General features: G+C 38.8%; 1 protein-coding gene across 1 annotated transcript in view; it reads right to left on the bottom strand.

Annotated features, from left to right (window-relative positions):
• Positions 1-25716, bottom strand: part of AFG1L (AFG1 like ATPase) — a 198852-nt gene that overhangs the window by 143435 nt on the left and 29701 nt on the right. The window contains exons 2-4 of the mRNA XM_045844090.1: positions 23000-23223; positions 8031-8082; positions 639-740 (exon numbers count right to left, since the gene is read on the bottom strand). Of these exons, the coding sequence (XP_045700046.1) occupies positions 639-740; positions 8031-8082; positions 23000-23223 (378 nt within the window). The remainder of the gene's footprint in view (positions 1-638; positions 741-8030; positions 8083-22999; positions 23224-25716) is intronic.

Raw genomic sequence — 25716 nt, 5'->3', positions numbered from 1 at the left:
CCACCCCCACCTCCTACATTCAATCCCCCCTTGTCTTTATCCATGGATCCTTTATACATGTTCCTTTGGTGAACTTTCTCCTTCTTTGCCCCATTATCCCCCTCCCTCCCTTCTGGTTACTGTCAGTTTGTTCTTTATTTCTATTTCTCTGGTTCTATTTTGCTCACTTGTTTGTTTTGTTGATCAGGTTCCACTTATAGGTGAGATCATATGGTATTTGTCTTTCACCGCCTGGCTTATTTCACTTAGCATAATGTTCTCCAGTTCCATCCATGCTGTCACGAAGGGTAGGAGCTCCTTCTTTCTTTCTGCTGGGTAGTATTCCGTTGTGTAAATGTATCACAGTTTTTTGATCCACTCACTTACTGATGGCCACCTAGGCTGTTTTCTGTACTTGGCTATTATAAATTGCGCTGCTATGAACATTGGGGTGCATAGGTTCTTTTGAATTGGTGTTTCAGGGTTCTTAGGGTATAATCACAGGAGTGGAAATTCCAGGTCAAAAGGCAGTTCCATTTTTAGTTTTTTAAGAAAAATCTGTTTTTTAAATATTAAAATGTTCAGAATTTTTTAAAATAAGGAAAATTATTTTATACTGTTTGCTCACTTAAAATCACTTCTCCAGATAATTAACTTACTTTTGTGAACATCTAGCATGAAACCATGAAAATGAACCCGTTTTTTCCTCTTCATTTCCACATAAGCATAAAACATGTCCATCACCATTGTTTTGCCTGTACCTTAAAAAAAAAAGGATACTATTAAACAGTATGTACTGATTGCTCTAATGATTGTTCATTAGCTTTAGGATAATGAAACCACACTCTTCTACTGAAAAGCTTAAGACTATGTTACTTTTTCAGAAAGGAGTGTTTTTTTTATGTTAAACCAGTTAAAAATAATATATTACTCTTTTCTAATTCCTGTTTTTAGGAAATACAACATTTAGTCAATATAACAGGGGCTATTCCCCTTCCCACCAGAAAACTATGTTTATAAAATGGCAAAAATTATAGATTATTCACTCTTCAGTTTCTCTTCAAAAAGCACCAGTATGAATAAAATAATTTCATTAATTAAATACATTTTTGGGGGTCATCATTAAGTGTGAGGAACTATCCCAGGCACTATGGCAAAATTCAAATATGAAAAATAAAAAATAAAAATTAGTATCTAACATAAATACCGAAAATAAATAATAGAAGTAGATTAGAGCTGGAGGATTGCCAATTATAACACTTTTTCAAAAATCTGAGAATGTAAGTCTTTCAAAATAAGGCCTACTTGAAGAAATTCTGATACAGTCAGCCCTTATAATTAGATTATCTAATTTTCAACACTCTGGGACATTTTAATCACTATGATTGCATTAGTAATTGAAGAGTCAACAGCCTGGCCATTTAACGTGGGCATGCACAGAAAGCCTTATTCCCTGGCAGAACGGGGACAGTGACAGTGCTCAGGCTGGGTTCCCACCAAGCACTCCTCGGCAGGCCAGGAGCAGCTGTGCTGGTCCTGTCCCTCACCCTTCTGCTTTCTCCAGCACCGCCCCACCCACCACAGTGCCCATGCTTTTCCTGTGGGAGCTGCAGCTCAGGAAGTGAGATCTGAGTCTTAAATTTGGGGTGGGGAGGCATTCCTCCACTCCATAGATGACTTTGGGCCCATGCTGTTTGAATTGCCAGAAAGTTTTTATATATGAAAATACAGTTCGCTACAGAGACTTTTTAATGATGAAACCATTTAGACTGAAAAGTAATTTTGTCAAAAATATCCAGTACAATATCTCTTGATATAGTGAGTGGCAGCAGATTTTAAACCATTACATTTACCTAAAAAAGTCATTCCATAAAGTTTCAAATTCTGCTGCATAAAGCACAGTATATTGATAGATTCAGAAGTCATGAATTATCTAACCAAAAATGTGAATAATATATATTTGAAGTAACCTTTGGGCTAACTCTTTTTAAAATGGACTTAAAATAGCCCTGGCTGGTGTGGGTCAGTGGATTGAGTGCCGGCACCCCACTACCCTATATACTGTGATTGGCCCTGCCATGGGCATATGACCCAATTAGGTCAGGTTCTGTGGGGGGAATTAATACGGATTCTGAGAATCAGAATCATCCTTTCTCCTTTTTTCCCCCCTTCACCCAGGGACATTTTTTTTCATTGCTTTTAGGGAGAAAGTGAGGGAGAGAGGGAAAGAGAGAGAGATCAAAGTGAGACAGAAACATCAATCAGTTGCCTTTCCTACGTACCCTGACTGAGGATCAAACTGACAACCTAGGTATGTACCTATACCAGGAATGGAACCTACAAACTTTTGGTGTATAGGACAATGCTCCAACAATCAACCCACATCGGCCAAGGCCCTTCTCCTTTTGAGAGAGCAACCTAGAAGATCCCAGGAGACTTCTTTCCTATAACATCAACAATTCTTACCAAGAATGAAGCCAATAATAGGAAAGCAGAAGAATCAAAAGGTGAAGGAGAAGGGAAAGGGAGGGAAGGAGGAAGAGACCCCCAAAATATTATTTAAGCTCAAGTCTCTACTCATGGCTGAATCAGATCATTACTTGATTTCACAATTAAACCAACCATTAAATTCATCCCCAGGTTCAGCTAATTCAACTGGCCGAGGGTTTTTTTCCTGCAACTGAAAAAGAGTACTGAATGACACAGAATCAACAGCAGGGGGAAGATGATCAATTGCAAATAACATTAATATTCAAATGACACCAAAAATATAAACAGCTTTAAACATATTTTTTAATTAACTCCATCAGAAATAAAATAAATACAAATTAAAATACCAATGATATACTATTTTTATGTTGGTGAGGACAGAGGGGAATCCAAGTAAAACACCCAGGCTGAATTGGGTTAAGAGAGATCAGAATGATGGAAGTCCAACACAGGTGAAAATTGCAAGGCAAAGTACCAGAGAGGATGAAGCTATATAATGAAAGAGCTTTGAAACCAACACGAAAGTACTCTTCAGTCTTTGGCTACTTGTATGTAGGGTGATATTCCATGATTTGAGACAAAGAATGGCCACCAGGAAGCTATAAGGTGAACAATTTCTACTTGTATGTATTCAATATCATATCTCTGGAAATTATGGACAACACATGGATTCTTGTAGTAATAGAATCGTTCAGTATCTTGACTATGGTGGCAGATATATAAACCTACACAGGGGATAAACTGCACCCATACATGAATACAAGTAAAACTGGAGAAATCTGAGTAATTTCGGTGAGTTATGATAGTTATACTACAGCTTTACAAAATGTTACCTTCAAGGGCAATAAAATAGAAAATACCAAAATACATCACATGTAAGGGCAAGTTTTCTTTCATGGAACTATTTTTCAGGTGTGTAAGGGTGTGTGTGCACTCACAGAGTGAGTCAGGATGTAAAACATACTTCAAAAATCCTTCAAAGCCATTGCAACAGAGTGTGAGCTTTGGATGAATAAAGGCTGCCTCTGCTTTTATTCACGATTACACCACCAGAAACAACACACTGCCTGGCACAAGGCAGATGCTCAATAAACATTTGTCAAGTAAATGGAAGAATGAGGACAAAAGATGTTGAAAGAAGGTAGAGAAGAAACCAACACTACTTCCCAATTTGCTTCAGTCTATACAGAATCCTTAATAAAACCTTGTATATTCCTTAAGAGAAGATTTTTGCTAGGGAACTAATATGTAAAACCTAAGACTCTTTTATGTTCTAATTTTCAAGCCTATAGTTAGGAAGCCAAAAACGACTTCAAGAGCTCCCCACCCTGCTACGTGGCATCCGTTTCACAGGCGACCCCCCACAGAAGGAGCTGTAAGTAGTGTCCTCCATCATGGCCTCCAAACCCAACAGAGCTCTGCTCCCCAACTCCTAACCTTAAAATCAGCCTACCTTTCAACTGGTGAAAATTATCCATGTGAAATAGGTGATGTTAAACCAAGAGACTCTCAGAAAGGCACTGATAAACAAATAGGACTGTTTGTTATCTGATAAAATACCATCACCACTGCCGTCTGCCAGTCAAGAGCTGAAACCCTGTTGTAAGAAAGCCTGCTGTGGGGTAAGAAGGGAGCCACAAAATACTACTACAGCATTAGGTTCCTGCATGGTTTGTGCTAAGCATTTAATTAATGAAAACTTTTTTTTCAAGACTGAACCATGATGATAATCCAATTTATGTATGTACTCTACTGGGGTGCCCTGAATGGAGGGTTACCTGAGTCAATCATCTGAACATGTCTACAAAGAAAGGGAATACAGTCGAGTGGGCATGACAGAGGACAAGCCAAGTACAGGAATAAGGAAGAGGGCTCTAAGAAACAGACATCCTCTTCCCATCACTTCTTAAAATGTAATACCTGTTTCCCAAGTCTAAAAAAGGAAAAGAGTACTCTTTACCACACTGTGAGGCAGAAGACCATTTTCAGCAGTCAGACTGTCGACATTCCAGAAAAATGTCGACCTCACTCTAAAGGGAGGCACAATTATCATCAAAGACCCCAGGACACCCTGCAGAGGGACTTCAAACACACCAATGTAGAACTCAGCCTCCACGGAAAGAAAACGAAGAGGCTCCTGGTTGACAAATGGTGGGGAAATGGAAAGGAACTGCCACTGCTCGCACTATCTGCAGTCATGCACAGAACGTGATCGAGGGTGATGCACTGGGCTTCCGTTACAAGAAGAGGCCTGTGCACACTCACTTCCCCATCAATGTTGTTATTCAGGAGAATGGTTCTCTTGTTGAAATCAGAAATTTCTTGGGAAAAAATATATCTGCAGGGTTCAGATGAGGTCAGGTGTCGGTGGTTCAGTATCTCAAGCCCAAAACGATGAGTTGATTCTTGAAGGAAATGGCATTGAACTTGTATCAAGTTCAGTTGCTCTGATTAAGCAAACCACAACAGTTAAAAACAAGGATATCAAAAAAATTTTGGATGGTATCTATCTTTCTGAAAAAGGGATAGTTCTGTAGGTTGATGAATAAGATCTAAGTTGTCCAGGTATATAGAAACAGCAAGATGCCAAATGAATAATTTTTAGACTTCTTCGTAATATTTTAAAGATGCAGTAAAAGCCATGTATTGATTTGTGGGGTGAGGTAAGAAGATAGTAAAGAATAAGAGCTTGTGAAGCCACTCTGAGGCTATTCTCCTAGCCAGAGAGCCTCCCCAAATGAGAGTCTGACCTATCATTTAGTACCTGTTTTGTAAGGATTCTGAAGTAAACTGAGTATAGCCACCGAAATGTTCATCTCACTTCCTATTTTGGAATCCCCTTCTCTTCTCCTCTCTACATTATAAAGATGTTCCTAACTAAAGGTTGCCACACACCCAGCCTATGTAAACATGTTATCACATCTTTTCTAATTCTTTCAAGCATTCAGATGCATGACGTTTATTGTATATACTTCCCTTCAATTAGTTAGAATATGGCTGTATTTTTCAAACTAAAATCCAACAACTCATGTTTTTTAAAAAAAGTCCTTTTGCAGAAATAGAAGAAGGTGATCTTTACCAACCATCCCCATATATGGTAAAAAGTAAGAGGAGAAATGAAACATTGGTTTTGCAATGACTGAGCATGAAAGTGAAGGGATAGGAAGTATAGATTCTCCAAAGAGGCAAATAAGATCTGATAACAGGGTGAGATCTGCTGGCAGTGCCCCAAGGTGCAGACACATAAAACTGATCATGCACACCTGGAGTAATTATTTAATGCTTTCTAAATAAGCAGGAAGCATTCACTGGTGTCAAAAATACCAGTTAGCTAATGAACTAAGGGAAAAAATAGTTTGGCTTGTTTCACATTTTTTAAAATCTGTCAATTTCAGGAACTTGAAGAATTTCAGGGGCAATCTCCATCACTCACTTTTGTGATCTAAACAAGTCTCCTTTTATTAGGTTCGTTAAATCTGTAAATGTGAAACAGGAACTTAGTGGCATTCACAAACAAATCAGAAAAAAGGAAGGACCCTCTTTCTTCAATACGAGAAAGTAAATGTTCAAAGTTTTATATTTAAGGCACTATACTAAATATATTTCTAAGATAATAATTCTGCCACCACTCCCTCATAATGCAAATGTGGTACAGCTACAGGGGCCTGAAGCTTTTTATTAGTTCAGGACCAAAACTGATCCCTCTACATGTAAATGAAAGTTTTGAGTATCCCACTAAAGAAATGATTGGCAAGCAATAGGGTCAGGTAAAGTAAGAGCTGTCTTCATCACATCAGTGAATGTGGGTAACTAGGGAGAGGTTTAGATCTAGAAGGATTTGTTTGATGGGAATGGAAAGCAGAAAACAGACAACTTCATCAAGAATGAAGTCAGAGAAGAAGTAAGACATTAGTTGATTAGGAAAATCTAGAAAGTAAGCAACCAGCTCATAAATTCTCCATGAAAATATGAGTCTGTGTGTCCAAGGTATAGAAATGGGAGACCAAGGAAATACTACTGTTACAGGGTGCAGCCAAGAGGGGGGACCCCAAATAGGCATTTGAAATGGGGTCCAGAACTTAAGGTGTCCAGGAGATTTTAAGATGTCTTCACCCCCACCCCCCAGGTGTGGGTTAGAGGAAGGGACAAATGGAGCAGGGCCTTTGAGAGCTGTTTCTCGCATAGCAACAGCCTTATAGCTAACCTCTGGCATGGTCATTTAACATATCTATAGCCTTTGGCTGGTCACTTAATATGTTAAATAGCTGTGGCCCTGCTCTGAGCCAGGAGAATGGAAGTAACTACCCCACCAAGATGTAACTGGGGGGTAGGTCCCCCAAGTTACAGCGCCTGCATGGGAGCTCGGAGAAGACTGGCTCCATGACACGGGGCCACACGTGCCCAGACTCACGATGGCAGTCCAGTAAAGCTGGAAGGGTATGAGTTCTGGCATGTGAAGCCGAGTGTGGGAGGAGTCGGAAATGGGGCTGCAGAGGAAGATTAGCGCGGGGATTTAAACCCAGACACGGCAGCCATTGAGGAGAGAACCACGCGGCTTTGGCAGTGGGGACTCCCCCTTCCCACAGCTTTGTAAGAGGGAGAAGCACGTGGTTTTGGCTGAGTGGAGACTCCCATGGTCCTGGGAGACAGGACTACGTGGCTTTGCCAGAGTGGGGACCCCCACAGCTTTAGAAGGGGGAACCACCACCTGGTTTTAGCAGAGATCCCGGCGACTCAGCTGAGGGTGCCGGGAACCCAGGGAGGTCTCCCAGTCAAGATGGAATACTAACTGGAAAGAACCAGAGGACTGCCTGAGCCACGAACTTCTATTCCCTTTCCTGAGATATGGTACTCTGGACTGGGCAAAGGGGGAAGGAAGGAAGGACTGTGTCTGTTTGTGGGTGTTTTAAGGGATGTTAGGAATTTTTGATGAAGATATCAGGTCACTACTTTAAGTCTGTATAGCATGAAATAAGCATTTCCTTTCCTTTTCACGAATCTCTGGCATTTAGAGACATCTTTCCTCTGGCAGCGGATATTACGGACCTGGAGGCTTTTTTTTTTCAATAATTGTATATCATCCCAGGCCCCCCTTGTTTGTTCTGTAACACTACCACTTGTGCATTAAGAGTATCCACTAATAACTAAATTGAGGATAAGGGCTTATATTATGAGTAGAAATATTAGTGAAAAGCAAAAGTGGAAAAGAACAGCTTTTTAAAAAGCTATACATTAAGCTAAAGCAAACAGCAGTGAGCAACAAGAATCTGAGTTATCTAACAACCTACCTATAGATGATTTCCTTCCCCAAGATCAACTCACTTTATGCATTAAATAATATTTGTACCCTAACATGCTGATACTACCTTAAACTATAGGTATGCCCTATGACAAGTGAAAGTGCAAACTAAGATAAGTGCCCCCTCTTCCCCCTATTTTACCTTACCTCATCCTACTCTCTTGTTGGTAGTGGATTGAAGGATGGAAATGGAAGTTATCTCTGAGCAAAAGGTGGGAAACTTGCTGTTTGTACCACCCAAAACTTGTTTTAACACACTTACCAACATCTCCATAAACATAGAGGCCCTTTGGAGGTTTGCTCCTTGAAAAAAGCTGCAAATTAAGAAAAAATTATAAATGTCTAACATGGAAATAATTATTGTCATTTACATAATGTTCCTAACTGTGCTATATACAGGGCTGAAATGGGCTATCGCACACAATACAAAAAGCTTGATGTGCAAGGCTAGGAAGCCTAACTTAAGTTTCTGTGCAGGAGGCAAGAGTCGTAGTAGCCCAGAGCAAGAGCACTGAAGTCACAAAGTTTATATCCCCTACACCATTTGCTAACCAAGTAATCTTCCCCCTCTTTCCCAAACAGGCTCTCCAAACAATGGCAGTCTAGCTCATTCCCAGCAAGCACCAGATTAGAAGAATTTTTCTGGAGAAATGAAATGATCTCCAGAAGAAAAAAAGAAATGACTCAAAGGCATTTAGGTGTCGGTTTCTCCCACAGAAGGACCTGGATCCCTACCAGATCGCTTTAAGCATACCACTCAACCAACCTAAGATGGACCTTTCAATCAGCTCGTTAGTATCTGAAAAGACACTAAAATGAACTGACAACCTAGACACCTGGTTTTTAAAAAAATCTTCAAAGATGAAAGCTGGAAACCAGACCAAATATGCAGGGGCAAAAAACTCACAGAAAACAGAGACTACACAAGCAAAAGAAATCTTCAAAAATAAAACCCTAATCAATATAATTAATATACTGAGAAAAATAAGAAAAGCTATTAAAACTGTAAAGCAAGAACAAAATGCAATTTTAAAAAGAAACATTAAGAACAAAAGAGAGCACTCTGAAATTTAAAATATGGTAGAAGAAATAAAATCTCAGAGAAAGGTTTAGAAGATAAGCTTGATGAAATGTTCTAGAATATACAACAAATAAGCAGCAGTAAAAGATGAAAAATATATGAAAATTACAAAATTAATTCAGGAGCTCCAACATCTGACAAAAGGGAATTCTAGAAAGAGAAAAATAGAGATAAAAAGAGAGGAGGAAGTTATCTATGAAATAATGCAAAAATTTTTCTCAGAACTGAAGAACTTGATTTCTAGACTGGAAGGACAGGCTGAGCATCTGACACAGTGAGGGAAGACACATACCAAGTTACAAACCTGCAATCTCAGAACTCCTGAGGTATAAAGAAGATCCTACAAACATTCAAGGTAGTGGAGGAAGGAGGGTGGAGAAAACAGGCCACAAGCAGATAAAGACTTTGAATGAAATTTGAAGGAAAATGATTTCCAACCTATCTAATCTACCCATCAAGTGTGAAAATGGAAAACTGACATTCCATACACATAGGATCTCAAAAACACCTCCCCAGCAGGGCTCCAGGAAACACAGAGGATCCTGGGAAGGAAGCCCTGGTGAGATGGAGGGCTGCTCCAGGACCGTGGTGGCACAGCAGGTCAAGAAAGAAAGTCCAGACCAAAACAGGAGGGGGAGGGCTTCAGGAAAGAAACAAAAGGAAACTTTCTCTTTACCATATATTATTGGGTGGCTTTACTAGTGCTTAGATGGCTTTAACTTCATTTGACACAATTTTGTTAGATTGTATTTTGATACCTGTTGTATCAGCATGCATTTTCTAAAAGCTTACCAAAATTGGTAAATTTTTGTGCATCCATTTTAATATTGAAGATGGAAGAAAATAGGTAACATTTTTGGTTTATGATGCTCTATTATTTTAAGGAAGGTAAAAATACAACTGAAACCAAAAAACAATTTGTGCAGTGTATGGAGAAGGTGCTGTGACTGATTAAACATATCAAAAGTGGTTTGCGAAGTTTCTTGGTACTATTGACATTTTGGCCAAATGATTCTTTGCTGTGGGACTGTCTCATGCATTGGCAGATGTTTAGCAGCACCCCTGGCCTCCACCCACTAGAAACCAATAGCAGGAGATAGCTGACATACTCAAAATATCCAAATCAATAAAGTTATTGCTGAAAATGAAAAATGTACCTTATTTTACAAAAAAACTTAATGGCCTTTCTGGCCAACCCAATATATCTGGTGCTGGGTGGGTACTGGAAATATCTGGGGGAACACTTTGTAAAGTATATGATTGTCAAACCCAATATTATCAACCCAAATAACCGTCCTGAACTTTGTTCCAGTTAGAAGAATAACCTTTAAGCGCTGCAGCAGTCCCTAGACATCTGCACAACAAGCCAAAGCACTGTTTTTTTGTCATGTACAATGCGCAGCCATACTTTTGTGAGCATTATACACAGGATTATCATACTGATTATTATACCTATGGTAGGTAGTCATGTATGCCCATGTATACCCATGTATAATGCGCATCCTTATTTTCCCCTCAAATTTTGGGCAAAAAAGTGCACATTATATACAGCAAAATATAGTACATGAGAGAATTTGATTCAGAGAAAGTAAAAGAAGAAACCAAGGTTATGCTATTCTGTACCAGTTGGAGGACACATATTTGGGCAGAGAACATTGGCAAAATCTAGAATCTAGTACACAATGCTGTTATTGCTTTTTTTAAGGTTTTATTTATTTATTTACTTACTTATTTATTGGGAAGGGAGGGAGAGAAACATGGATTGGCTACCTCTTGCATGCCCCCAACTGGGGAACTGGCCTGCAACCCAGGCATGTGCCCTGACTGGGAATCAAACTGGAGACCTTTTGGGTTGCAGTAGCACTCAATCCAGTGAGCCACACCAGCCGGGACAATACTGTTGGTTTTTTATCACTCCAACCTGCCTCAGAAACGTCTCCTACTTTCCTCATTGTTCAGTTTTCCCTACTAAATCCAGCCCCTAGGGACACCAGCATGTCCCTTCCAGAAGAAACTGCACTATGGTTTACACAAAAGGATATATTTTTGCTTTGACTTTGCCAGCTGGATGCCTTCCCTGTGCACATAAACTCTCCACCTATTCTTTTTTTTTAATATATTTTATTGATTATGCTATTACAGTTGTCCCATTCCCCCCCCCTTTATTCCCCTCTGCCCTGCACCTCCCCTCCCTCCAGCACTCCCCATCTTAGTTCATGTCCATGGGTCATACATATAAGTTCTTTGGCTCCTCCATTTCCTATACTATTCTTAACCTACCCCTGTCTATTATCATTTATGCTTCTTATTCCCTGTACCTTTTCCCTCTTTCTTCCCCTTTCCCTTCCCTGCTGATAACCCTCCATATGATCACCATTTCTGTGATTCTGTTCCTATTCTAGCTGTTCACTCAGTTTGTTTTCTCCATCTATTCTTAAATCTCAACTGAAAACCATTACTACTCCTGGCAAATCCTCTTAATTTGTCTTATTTTAATATCTTATATGAACTATTCCTGTATACTGGTTATTTTGTTTTCAACTTGCCTGGGAGGAAAAAAAAAGTGTTATGCTCTTAAACAAATTTAGAACAGCTTCAAATTGGAAAACTTACATATAACCTAATAATCTCGAAGTATATTCTATGTATTAGAAATCTTTTGAAAGCAGCATTCTGTATTAGGAAACTGGGAGTGTCCTAGCAATTTATAATTCTTCACAACACTTTTTGTAAGAATAGTCTGGGGCCTATTCTAGTGCTGCTCACAGGATAGAAACCATACATGCTGAATAAATGAAGTTCAAGACAAAAAAGAAATAACAAAGATGGGGGAAAGGATGACAAAGAACTCAGTGCTACTGGGGAAAAATGCACTCAAGGCGCTGTCTTCTATTTACCCACTCAAACTCCATATATTTCTGAGAAAGCACTTAGGCAAATATTATATAACATATCTAATTTATAATATATTATAATATACTTTATAGTAATATTTATAAAATGATAAAGAGATACCATTACAGAGTACCAAGGGGGAAGATTCTCCAGCATCTGAAACCACAAACAACTGGTATGACATAAATACTATTTAAGATGCAGATTCTACTCTAAATAAATTGAAAAATAACATGGATGCTCCTCTAACAATAAATATTAGATATCATCTATCTAAACAATAGTACATACTCACAAGTATTTTCACTTGGAGAGGCAAGCCAGTCTTCTCCTAATAAAATTTCAGTCTTCTAAGAATTATTGAAATTATTTCAAGAGATTTAAAAATCTGTTTTAAGGAGAAAATCAGAGGACTGAATGGAGAACAGTAAGACTATTTAGAAGGCTGTAAAATGGGTCCTAAATAAATTTTAAAATTCTTTTCTCATAGCAGTGAACTCAGGGAGAGTTGGGGTCAAGCAGTTTTCTTCAGAGTGACTCACACCCAGGAACCCGCATCATTTACATGCTCCTAATTTACATTTTACCTAGTTTACAATTTACAACCGAATTCTCACAATTCACCTAGTTTTCAGTTTCATTAAATTCCCTTTCTTAATGTATTAATTTTCTGTAATTTGTTCTTATGTCTCAGAGAACTCCACCCTGGCATAGTTCCCTGGTGCTGGTATTCTCCAAGGGCTCCCCTCCCCCAAAGCCCTTCTCTTTCTTCCTCTGTACCCCAGGATGCCAGCTGGCTTGCTGGCTGGCTGCTCACTGGTTTCAGCCCCTGGGAGGAGGCACTACTTGCCGGAGATAGGAGGGATGGGTAGAGGGCAAGTCAGGTCATTCTCTCCCATTCCCTCCCTGCTTCTGTGCTGGGTCTCGAGGAGCCACATCCCTCCAGGCTCCCCCACCCCACTCCAAGCCTTATTTGCTGCCCTAGGCCTGCCCTGTCCGTGACTATCTAAGTCATCTCTTGATTCAGTCTTTATTTGAAACATCTGCTGTGAATTGTCTCCTGCCAAGACTCTGATACACACCCAACCCCTAAAATGCACAGACGCAACATTAGACAAGCACTTGAAAATGTGAACATGAATAAGTTTCTCCAGTGACCAGTGTAAGATTTGTCATGTTACTTGTATCTTAGGAAATTTAGAAATGAGAATGATGACACCTATCCTAATGGGGTTTTTTTTATTTTTATATATTGATTTTAGAGAGGGGAGAAGGGGGAAGAGAAAGAGAGAGACTTGATTTGTTGTTACACATATTTATGCAGTCATTGGTTGATTCTTGTACGTGCCAACTGGGATCAAACCCACAACCTTGGTGTATGGGGCGACACTGGAACCAACTAAGCTACCTGGCCAGGGCCCAATAGGTTTTTGATGAGTCCAAAGACACTGCATTGTAGATTGTACAGATGATAAACTTAAGGAGGATGTTGGAAGATCATGGTAACCTATCACCTACCTCTGCTAAGCATGAAAGACACAGCCAAAGGGTAAAGGAGTTGAACCCAAAAGAACTGGTACAAATTCTGATTCCGCTGTTTACTAGCTACATGCCTCTGGGTAAGCCACATCAACTCTACAACCCCCTATTTTCTTATCTATTGGGTGTATGGCAGAGCTGAAGGGAGTTCCCACTCATTGCCTACTTCTGCATACCTAATCACAAGACCCATTTGCTTACAATGAGGACTGAAAACTTCATGTGCTTACTGATAACTGCTTCCATCCAAACTCATGGACCATGAAAAAAGAAATATGCACTCTTTGAAACACCCTTCTCAAAGGTCTGAACAACACTACTGTACACTCAAGATATTTTATAACTAAAACTCTACACCAAACAAATCAAGAATACATTCAAAAACATATAGCACAATTTCAAATATAGTCCATATGCTAAGCCATAAACAAAACATCAATTAATTCCAAAGAATCAATGTACTCAACCGTAATATACTAAAACTAGAAATAAAATTGGAAAATAGCTAAAAACAGAAAAATCTCAAACTAAGATACTGACCTTCCCATCATGTTCACCCAGACATCTGAAGACTGCTGAGAGGCCTGCAGTGTAGATTGTACATTCTCACCAGTCCCTCCCCACTGCCAATAACCGTTTCCCTGGTTAGTTCACTCTTTCTCTGCAATGATGTTCTAAAACCTCCTCAGCTCCCTTCATGCTAAACTACACTTCCCCCATCACTTTCAGCACCCCCATCACTTTCAGTCTCCTACCTCTTTACAGAGAGAGAGAAAACAGAGGAAGTGAGTTGGAACACCTTCCACTTCCTATATGCAATTGCAATTGCACCCATATCTGCACCCATCCTTCCCTCTCTTCCTCCTGTGACCAAGGAAGATGATTCCTCTCCCAACACAACCTTCTACCAATTTCTGGATCTCAGCCCCTTGCCTCCACCTTCTTGGGAACCGTGCTTCATCAAATTAAATTTTTCACTTCTCTTGTACTCCTTCTCATCAACATCTTTACAGATGTCTTCCTATGAATGTATTTTTACAGTCTTGAAGTATAATGGTTTATAAGCAAAACATAAACTCAAAAACCTTAAGGGAAAAGATAGATACATTTAAAAAGTGGAGTTAAACATTTCTGTTTGGGAAAAAATGTTAAGGAAGATAAAAAGACAAACTGCAAAAAAAGCAATATTTACTATAGACAAGAACTTATTTCCTTAGTAAACAAAGAGCTTTCTTTTATAAACAATAAGAAAAACAAATACAAATTGCTTAAGCATATAGAAAAACAAATACAAATTGCTTAAGCATAGAGAAAATACTTAATAAATAATAAAAGACAACAGATTTAAAATAAGAATGAAACACCAGCATGAAAAAAGTTTAAAAGTCTCAGAGGATCCAGTATTTTCGATTATATAGGCACAGGCAGGCTCATAAACTGGTAAGAATATGAATTACTGTAATCTTTTTTGAGACAATTTGGCATTGTTTATCAGAATGCAAAGTACATATATCATTGAACTGAACAATTCCATTTGTAAAAATTTATCCTACAGGGGACACGTGTACACAAAGATGTGTCAGCATATTCATATGATGGAGTACTATTGAATTGCTGGATATTCACATGAAAAAAATAAAAAGAATGAGGTAGCTCTTATAAGTAGAGAGTCCGGTGTGGGATTGTCTCCTAGGCACAGTGTTAAAGTAAAAACAAAAACAACAACAACAAAAATAGGAGTGTATATGCTGTGGTCTCACTGTATACAAAAGAAAAGAACATTTCTGGAAGGCCCCACAAGAAACTGTCAACAGTGAATGCATCCTCAAAATAAAAAATTACCTTTAGAGTTGACTCAGTCCTCACACAAACCTGCTACAGAACATCCTTTACCTGAGCGGAAACTTGAGACTTTCTGTCTTACTTCAAAAGTAATTTTCAATTCTATTAGTTTCAAAAATTTGCTATTATTTAAGTAACATACTTTGAACAAATGGAAATTTTATACAATATTTCTCAGAAGTGTTTTATAAAGTTTATTTGAATTTTAATCTTATTGAGTGTATTTACATTTTATGATGATCTCTAGATAGTAAATATTGCATTTAATTTAATTAACAGTCCATTACTACAGAAATAATGTGGAATTTATGTAATATTGAAACTATTTTATGACAATTTGGAAATTGGACCCATTTGAAACAGCAAAGCCATTTTAAATGTCCAGAGCAGTATCTTATTTTAATTATAAGAAAAGATGAAAATAACTTGAATATATTTTTAATTGGCATTTTTTAAAAAACATGTTGAAAAATTTGTTTTAAACATAGTGATACTGATCCTTCTCAGAGGTAAATAGTTAATACATATAACATTAATTTGTTAATTACATAAATTTGTACCATATATATTTTGTGGGTTTTATACTGTTAATTTTGATGTATATAACCACATTTGGAATCTAGTCCTTCAAGGGTAAATCAATAATTTGATTCATAAAATTTATCTTCATGATAATAAGAATTAGAAATACCAAGTAAAGCAATAATGTAGAACAGAATAAACTTATATCCTTTTACAGTGGGCATTCAAAGACTGTTCTCACATGCAGTTTATGCCCACCTGAATTTTTGTACTTAATTCACTGAGTTATAAATAATGGCTTATGGCTGTTCTCTCCACTGAACAAGGTATCACTGAAATGGGAAACCATTCATCTTATTCACGTCTGTATCCTCGACTCCTGGCATGGAGCCTCGCACACAGTAAGGACCAACTCTCCTTTTGTTGAATGGAATTTATACACAATAATTCAGAGTCCTTGATAAACAAAGAAGTACACATTCTATCTCTGATAGGTGCTTCTATAAAACTAAAAATCACCCTGGCTGGCGTAGCTCAGTGGATTGAGCACGGGCTGCGAACCAAAGTGTCGCAGGTTCGATTCCCAGTCAGGGTACATGCCTGGGTTGCAGGCCATGAACCCCAGCAACCGCACATTGATATTTCTCTCTCTCTCTTTCTCCCTCCCTTCCCTCTCTAAAAATAAATAAATAAATAAATAATCTTAAAAAAAAAGATGCTAAAAAAAAGATTAAAAAAACTAAAAATCATTTGCTTTTCCCAGCTATACCATGGAACTACCTTCCTCAGTGTTCGGAACCACCCTGCCTAGTTTCAGAAGCTGTAACCCCCCCATGGCTAAGGCTGAGTAAAAAGACCTTGGGACCCTTTGCCACTAAGACAAAGCTTATCCTCCCAGCAGGGACGCAGCCTCTGTCCCCTTTACTTCACCCTGCTTGGCCCCTGGAGGATGGCTGGATAGTCAATGATGGGTAAGATTCCTCAAGGGAGGAACAAGCTAAGACAGCCACAGTCACAAAACGGCCATCAGGGAAGGACTCAGGAGACTGTAGAAAAGGGGTGATAGACCCTCACCCCTTGGCTTTGTTATAGCCTGAGTCCTCATTCTATCTGTAAAAAGTCTCCTAATCTCTTGGCTGCCCACATCCCCCACCTGACTCAGACCTGAAACAATGCAGGAGGGTGGTACAGCCCTGTGCAGGAACTGATGGTCAGGCCTAGGAAAGAATGCAGAAAATCCTCTGAAACCTGCTTTGCTAAGAATGCCCTCAATGTAAATGATAAGGGTCCAGGCATAAAATGAGTTTGTTTCCCTAGGTTTTATAGCCCTTTGACATCACTCTATCTGTCTGACCCTGACTCAGAATAAGCCCTCATAGTTCTTTGAATGTTATCTATTCCTTGATCATTACTGCCTAACAATGATTGATGTTACCTATACACCCTGTATTCCTATGCAAACTAAACCCAGTAAAAGCCCATTGAGAAAGAGGTTCAAGGCCTTTCTCCTCTGAAGGACTGGTCAGCCTTTTCTCCCCAAACAGATCATGTCTTGGCAGACTTATTCTCATCTGCAGCAGCCAGGAGAGCTTTGCTGAACAGAGCTCCCCCATACCTTAGTGCTCAAAATAATTAAAAAAACAAAAACAAAAACAAAACTAACCTGTTAAAATATCTCACAGTAACACTGAAAATATTTTGACTATGGAATATTATAAACAGGCTAAAATGGAGAAAATATTAAATACCTGGTTACCTATCACCCAGCTTGATCAAATCTTTATATTTTAACATATTTCTCCCAACATTTCAGTAATAAAACATTAGGTACAGCTGAAGCCTCACTGTGTGCCTTTCTTCCTAGGAGTTAATAATCCTGATTTTGAGTTGTTTGTCCCCATGCTATGCAACATTCTATTTTAGAAATATGTTGCAATATATTGATCAATTTTTATGGTATCCACGAGTTATGCCTCCAAAATAGATTCTACTTTGTCCATTTTTCTATTGGTTTGTTAATTTTTTTCCTATTATTTGGTAGGAGTCCTTTATATATTCTAGATAGCAATCATAGCCAGTTATCTTGATGCAAATATTTCCTCCCAGTGTGTGGTCTGCCTTTTCACTTTTTCTCTGGTGCTTTCTATTGACTAGAAGTTTTCAATTTTAGTAGAGTCAAATATATCCAACTTTACCTTTATAATTTGGGCTTTTGTATCTTGTATAAGAAATACCTTCTTTTCCTAAGTTCATAAAGAACTTTCCTCTGTGTTTTCTTCAAAAAGTTTTACTTTAAATTTAGTGCATTAATTCTATAGAATTTAGTTTTTGTTTAGAGGTAAGTACCTAATTTTATTTTACTTTCAATACAGATAATTGCCTCATCTCTGTTTATTAAAGTCTTTTTCACACTGATTTTCAATGCCAACTCATTCACATTTCAAGTTTCCATATATGTCATGGACTATTTTGTTCATATAATGAAACAATGAATAAAACAGTCCTGCTGACTACAGGCAGGCACATGTAAAGAGAAGTAATAGGAGATTAGGTTGGAAAGCTAGACTAAGTATAGTTCAAGTAAACCTTAAATACAATTAACGGCCTCCCACCAGTGCTCAAATCTTGTCAGGTCGCAGTCATCTAGAGTAGAGGTCAAATTATGGCCTGTGAGCCCAGTCCAGGCTGACATGTGTTTTTGTAGATAACTATCTTTGGAATACACTTATTTATGTATCTTCTGTGACCACTTTGACAATGGCAGAACTGAATAGTTATGACAGAGGTCATATGCATGGTTCTGAAAACCTAAAAAAATTTCCTATGTTGTTCTTTATACAAAATATTTGCTGACCTTTGACCCAGAGACTTAGGTATAAACTCAGCATAGATTCCATGGTACCACTGCCTCTTTATGAGCTATATAATTCTGCTGCCACAACCAAGCAGTCAGCTTTGGTTGGTAACGACAGATAAATTCCAATCGTAACATTACAAAATGGGGCTCTACTCCTTTCTTTAAATTCATTTTAAGGTATTTATTTGATGAATTATGTAATAAATAATGTATCATTTGTTTAATAAATTATTTAAATTGTTTAATTAATAATTCATTAAATTCATTTAAAGGGGTTTAGTCTCATCTACATTGATGGCATAATTTCACCTTTTGGAACCATGACAAAACCTAAGATGTAATTGACTACATTGGCTAATTATTCTGGAGTCTGAAGTAGGGCCCCACACTTTGTTTCTCATTTTCAGATTTTAAATGAGTCTTTGGCATGTATTAGTTCTCAAAAAAAATGTAGTTTGATCCCCAGTCTCACTTCCTTACAGATAATGCTGTCCTTGGGTTAGGACGTAATGCTTTTGCTTCAGCTTTCATAAAAGCTTGACACAAGAAACACTCATTTAAAAATATTTCTGGTCTTTAACAAAACTGTAGCTATAGACATTGTCCATTTTGTACTCAATGTTGCTTACAATCTTCTAGGATAAAATTCTGGAGATCAGGGAAGCTTTACCTAAATCACAATGCTTAACTCACTCTACCTACAAGGAATGTCAGTTCTAAGAAAAGGAATGGAGGAGAGAAGACGCTCATGCCCTTAGCAGGAGGGGTGAAGGGAGGAGCTGAGGAAAAACCAGCACTTTGCCTAGAGGCCCTTCTGAAGACTCCTAGATAACTAACGAAAGGGCATCCTGCATCTCCTGAGAGAAAAGTCCACAGCCCATATCCCGGATACCCTACTCACAATTTCCAGGTGCTAGGATCCAAAACAATACAGCATTAAGACCTTAGATTAGCTGGATTAAAAGCAGGGCAATTCTTTTCCACCTGCTATTTGCATTGTTTTTTGGAGGGCGAGAAAAGGTATCTAATTAAAAAATAGTGGGATATATGAAGAAATTAGAAATAATAATTTCTCATAGGGAAGAAAAGAAAATTATTTTGTGATGAGCACAAGAAAAAGGAAAGGAATCTGTGACCCCTGCCCCTTCCCAGGTCTCTTGGACTATGATTTCTCCCCCTAAAAGTTGAACAGGCCTGGCAATCTGTGTACCCAATTAATGGAAACAGCAATTTTTGAAGTAGCTCCACACTCCACTTAATTCTCTCCCTCCCAGACTCCAGAAATGCTTGATTTGGCTATGTAAAAGGCATTCTAATTATAGTGATTTACATGAACTACTAGCATTTATGCCTAATTACCTCACAGAACAATAACGATTTCGCATATTTTAAATGTGTAGATTAACCTGGTTGTAAGTCTTATTGATAACAAAAGTAAAGTGTTCATATATACTCATTCTTCATAGTTTGTTGCTCATATAGCACGGTCATCTGCTTGTAACTTTTTGAAATTTTTATTAAAGAAAACCTTGTTATGTAGGTAGGTGAAAGTGGTCAAACAATCTGCCACCAATTTTATCATATTAATTAATAATTTTGGCATTTTGTGAAGGTGTATTTTATTTTAATATTACAGCTTAGCTGTACATAAAGTTTCTTAGTACAATGAATGTTTAAACAACTGCATTAAAAACAAAATCAAATGTTCATAAAATCATAAATTTTATTTACCAAAATTATAAATTCTATAAATAAAGTTCTTCTATCACTGAAAAAATTTTTCCTTTTCTGATAATCAGCATACCAGTGTTTATGTTTTGGAAGAAGTAGGTCTGTGGCATCTTTACAGTCTTCAAAAACTAAAGCTTTGTAGATGTTTCTCTCAAATTACGTTAGACAGTTGGGTCACTTTCACTGTTGAAGATTTGGTGGGTTCGCCTGACTGGTGTGGCTCAGTTGATTGGGTGTTGTCCCACACACTGAAAGGTCACTGGTTCTATTCCGTCAGGGCATATGCCTGGGTTGCGGGTTCGGTCCTCAGTTAGGGCGCTTACGAGAGCCAGCGGATCAATGTTTTTCTCTCTCACACTGATGTTTCTCTTCCTCTCTTCCTCCCTCCCTTTCCCTCTCTCTAAAAATAAATAAATAAAATCTTTTTAAAAAATGGATTTGGTGGACTGAAGAAATTACAGTAGGACAAATATTACCACAAAGAGATTGATCTGACAACTAAACATTTATTCACATATGCATTAGCACTTAACAAGTATAAGCTTTCATTAGACACATTGGAAACTACCTAACGTGTCAAATCTCCTACTTAACATAAGATTTACAACTACACAATAAAACCAAGGTTATTTACTAGGTAGACCCAACACAGCCAATTCAGAAATCAAAGTTGGAAGTGTGGGAGAATACCCCTAAAGAGTCAAACTATAAAGGTTGGCCGTCAAAAGGGGTAATTCATCATTAATCCCTATAACCATTACACTACACTAGTTGACCACAGTGGCTATCATACTCATGGTCTACAACTGAGGGATACTGCCATGCTCACAGGAGGCCTGGGTGCCAACTTACGCAGAGATCCAATCTCTACCCTGGCTGGTAGTCTCTGAAAAAACTGGTGTGAAAGCTGGACCAAACATCGATTAAGTGATTGTTTGGCTCATCAGATTCTTACTTGGGGATTTAAACCCAGATACAGGCAGAGAATTTAGAAGTTGGTAAAACAAACAGAAGCGAAAATGGACATGGGGGTAAAGGAACAAAAGAGGATTACACAAATAGAAGAGCACCAGAGTAACTAGCACGTGCTACCATGGCATTCAAATCATCAGAGCTTTCCGAGCCACTGATTCTGCGGGCTCAAGCTCCATAAGGCCTGGCTGCACGGTGGAGACACCCTTCATTGCTATTTGCATATGTAGTCTTATTCTGAATCTCCATTTCTTTCTGTAACCTAAACGAACCTCCATTCCTTTTAACCAAAAGATATTACCACAGTAACAGCCTTTTTCTTTATATAAAAATAAAATTTTAATTATATTCTCAGTGCTTTTTAAAAAGTAGAGTTACTTTCAGTGGTTTTTTAAATAAAGTACCACTAACACTTGTTATACAGTACCTTTCTTCTAAACACCTTCTACTAAATGAATATTTGTGGGGGGGTGGGGGGCAGGGATTTGGCCAATTAAAGGAAAGCTAGTTTCTTAGATTAAACCATATTCTAACTCATTACTATTACCATCCTTCATAATTTGAAGATGATACCACCGAGGACATTGACTTCTATAATAAGCAAGGAAATAGGAGTTTTCCTGTCATCTTACAATTTCAGTAGAAGATCAAAGCTGAGAATAAGGGGAGACAAGTTCTCTTATACTCTTAAGAGAGACACTAATCATATCCATCCAGCAATTATTTAAAAAGAGAAAAAAGGAAAAATCAGCTCTAAAACCAAAGTGGAACTGAAGAAAGTCATTAAGGTAGGAAGCTGTTCGCTGGGTAAGAAATGCTGTGGGATTTCCCCAAAATAAACATCATGCCAAGTACAGGGGTATCCAAAGAGAAGCATGTAAAAAGATGAGGAATGAGTGCAAGCTGAGAAGGGCAGGACGCTTGCTTAGGTGAGGAAATCCACAGTCAGCTATCAAAGTAGGGGGTGGAGGAGTTCATGGAAGAACTTGACACATCCCCAGGATCATGGGAGAATACAGGAAAAAAACAGAGACTGGTGCCTACTTCTTATCTGCAGAAGTCCAAGGGCAGGAGGCTGACTATGCCATAGTCAGCCTGGAGTTGGAGAAAGGAGATGTTATGTTATGCTTCATGTGGCCTAAGTGGACACCACAAAAGGTGATCTGGCTAGAGCTGTTCTGAAACGACTCCACCCAAGAAGGCCTGGTACAAGTGCAAAAGGTCCCAGGAGAATGCAGAGGTATGGGGCGTTCTGCTACAGTCCTAAGAGGTCAAAGAGTGGAGCACTGGGAAGGTCCTCAGGGAAATCCCGAGGAACCCACCAACATGTCCTTCAACAAAGAGCTAGCATGTCAACACCAAAGGCCCTTAACTAGTCACTTAAGACTCTGCTATTTCACTCCAATCTTCTATCCCTCTCTTCTGACCCTAGAGAAGCCAGACAAGCAGAGAAGGGAGGAGGGAAAGAACAAATCACGCCCCCTTCTCCACTGCTGATCCTGGGCCATGCCTGAGCAAGAGAAAGGGGAAGCTTAGAATGGAGCAGAAGTTTTCGTTTTGACTGGACAGCATCAATTATTACCTAAACATGAAGCAATCTGAATCCCCCCAAGGCAAAAAAAAAAGCTATGGAATATCCAGAGATCAAATATGGGGATCCAACAGAGCTTATTTAAAGAAACTGGTGGGAAATTATCAAGCTGTTTCAGGGTTGTACCTGACTACATTTAATCCATTTTATTAAATGTTTACACTTTTAACTGTTTAATCTTCAACATCATATAAACCTCACCTTTGAAAAAAGGCCTTCTGCCTCTATACTGTATCCTTTAAGGTCCTCGTGCAATTTCTGCAAACACTGTATGACTCTTCTTTGATGTTCATCATCCTTTAACTCATGAGCTTTGATCAGAAAGTCATAGTGGTCCAGAGGTCCATGGCAAACAGCCAGAGCTTTCAAATAAGCTTCTGTAGCTACAGCTGGAGGCATACTCTCAGGTGTCTGAACTGTATAGGCTATAAACAAAAATATATATATAATTTTAGACTTTCTTAAATGAAGATATTTCATAGTGCTCTACAATGTTTAATGATCACATTAAAGCTTTTAACCAGTTATAAGAAATATATTGAGCAGTTACTGTAAATGTCATTTTGATTAAAATAATATAAAACTATTTTGCACAATAAATATATTTACAATTATCTCATTTTAATAAAAGGGAAGAAATCCAAACTCATTAGGTTATCACTGCAATCCTTCTTCTGGAAAGTCTAACCTGCTGTACAGTCTCTGCTTTGCCTCTACTCCCCTAAACGAGCCATCTGAGGTCATCAGATCTTCCCCGAAGCAGGGTTTGAGTTAGGCCTAATTCTGGTTCTTGAGTACCAAGGCAGAGATATGGAGACTAGTCACAAAGGGTTCTCCACTGCACTTTTATTCTCTATCCAAAACCACACAACACTGAGACACTACCACACAGCTCCAGCCCCCTGCTTATGAGATTCCTTCCCTTTGCCATACCTTTAGGTTGAACACAAAGACTTGGGATACAATGGTGTCCATTTCTAAGCAGGGTGGTGTTATGATCCCTTTTTTGGCCTTCCTGGGAAAGAAATGATTGGCCACAATAAGGCCCAATAATAACTGCATTGCTTATCTGGGGTAGTTGGTTCAATGAGTGGGTAACTATCATTTTTTTCCATATCCTTTAATTTTTTATTGTTGTTCAATTACAGTTGACCCAATTTCCCCCCCATTGCTCTCCCCTTCCCCACCTGAGCCCCATTAGAAGCAAGAATAAACAGCAGTCAACTGGCATATTTTTTTAGAAAAGGATTTTGCACGTTTCCTGTTTCAATATGAAAACTACTTTAGAAAAAAAATTAATAGTCCCAATGTTATTTTCATCTTCTTCCCAAGAGGAAAAAAATTCTAAATAAATTGTGAATATCGGGGCTAGGGCAGAGCTATCTTTAATAGTTGTTCTCCCTTCCTAAATAGAAGTTTTAGTTGAGTACAAGCCTGCCCCATCAAATATTCCATTTCCTGACCTCTCTTACATCCCCAGTGGCCACGGGACCAGCTCTAACAAATGGGATGTGAGCTAAAATGTGTGTAGCTCTGCCACATGCACTTAAAGGACAAAAGTAACCCCCCCTCCCTGTTCCTCCCTTCCCTCTGACTGGGCTGAAAGTGCATGAGTGCAGCTGGAAGAGTCAGCCCCGCAAGGAAAGGCATGCAGAATGCTGACCAAAGCAGAGCAAAGTTCTCCAACCATGCAGAGCTGCCAAACCAGCTCTACACCACCTGCTTGGATTTTTGTGTAAAAGAATAATAAACTTCTATCTAACATTTCAGGCAGTGTATTTCTGGGTGTCTTTGTTACAGAGGCCTAAATTGTACCCTAACTAATGGGGGGGCTTACAGCCTGCAGAAGAGAATCAAAGAGTCTCCTGGAACTTTGGGCCTCACAGGACCAAGAACAAGGCTTGGGTTCAGTGTAGATGCTGGAGGCCTAAGTTGAGAATTCTGTAAACATTTCTAGCAATTTGAGATATTTACCAGTAGAGTATAAGAAGAAATACATTTGGTGTTTGTCCTCAGTCCCTAACACAGGAGTCCTAAAACCCCTGGAATCTTCTGAGTCTCTTTTGTTATCATAACAGAGCACCCTCCTATCACACCTGAGTTACGCTAGTGAGGTAACTTAGAGCAGGACTCCAAGATAGCTTCAGGACAGGGCTCATCCCCAGAAAGACCAAGCATAGAGAGGGTCAGAACTTTCATCTCCACCTACTCACCTCCTGGAAAGAGAGTGGAGGCTAGAGATTAAACTCTACAAATACTACTGAGCTTTGAAATTTGAAAAGCTCACAAGCTGATGAACGCAGAAGTGCTGTGAAGGTGGTACGCCATGGCAGGGCAAGGAAACTCATCTCTTGCCCTGTGCATCTCTTCCATTTGGCTATTTCTGAATTGTCCTTTATAATAAACTGGTAAACATAAGTAAAGTATTTTTCTGAGTTCTGTGAGACATTTCTTGCAAATTATCAAATGTGAGGGTGGGGAGTTGTGGGAACTCCTGAATTTGTAGTTGGCCATGCAGACGTGTGCATAGCTTGGACAGCCCACTGCAGTGTCATCTGAAATGGAACCAGTCTTGTAGAACTGAGCCCTTTTAATTTGTGGGATCTGATGTTACAACTCAGATAGTGTCAGAATTGAACTGAATTGTTGGATACCTATTAGTACTGAAGAATTTGAGATACTCGCACTAGGGAAAATGCTCTTTTCCACCCCTTCCTTTAATTTCCTGGAGTCAACCAGGTAGGAAACCCAAGAGTAACACTCATTTCCTCCCCACTCCATCCCACAATCTCTTTCCCTAGCCCTCATCCAGGTCCTCAACCAGTCATCAGTGCTACTCAATTGTACATCCTAAGTACTCTCTAAACTATTTCTTTCTTCCCTTCTTCATATTACAGCACCCCAGCTGAGGCTCCCAT

This window comes from Phyllostomus hastatus, unplaced genomic scaffold (genome assembly GCF_019186645.2).
Source record: "Phyllostomus hastatus isolate PE091 unplaced genomic scaffold, TTU_PhHast_1.1 phas_contig_40, whole genome shotgun sequence".
NCBI lineage: Eukaryota > Metazoa > Chordata > Mammalia > Chiroptera > Phyllostomidae > Phyllostomus > Phyllostomus hastatus.
This window is presented reverse-complemented; position numbering and strand designations above follow the sequence as displayed.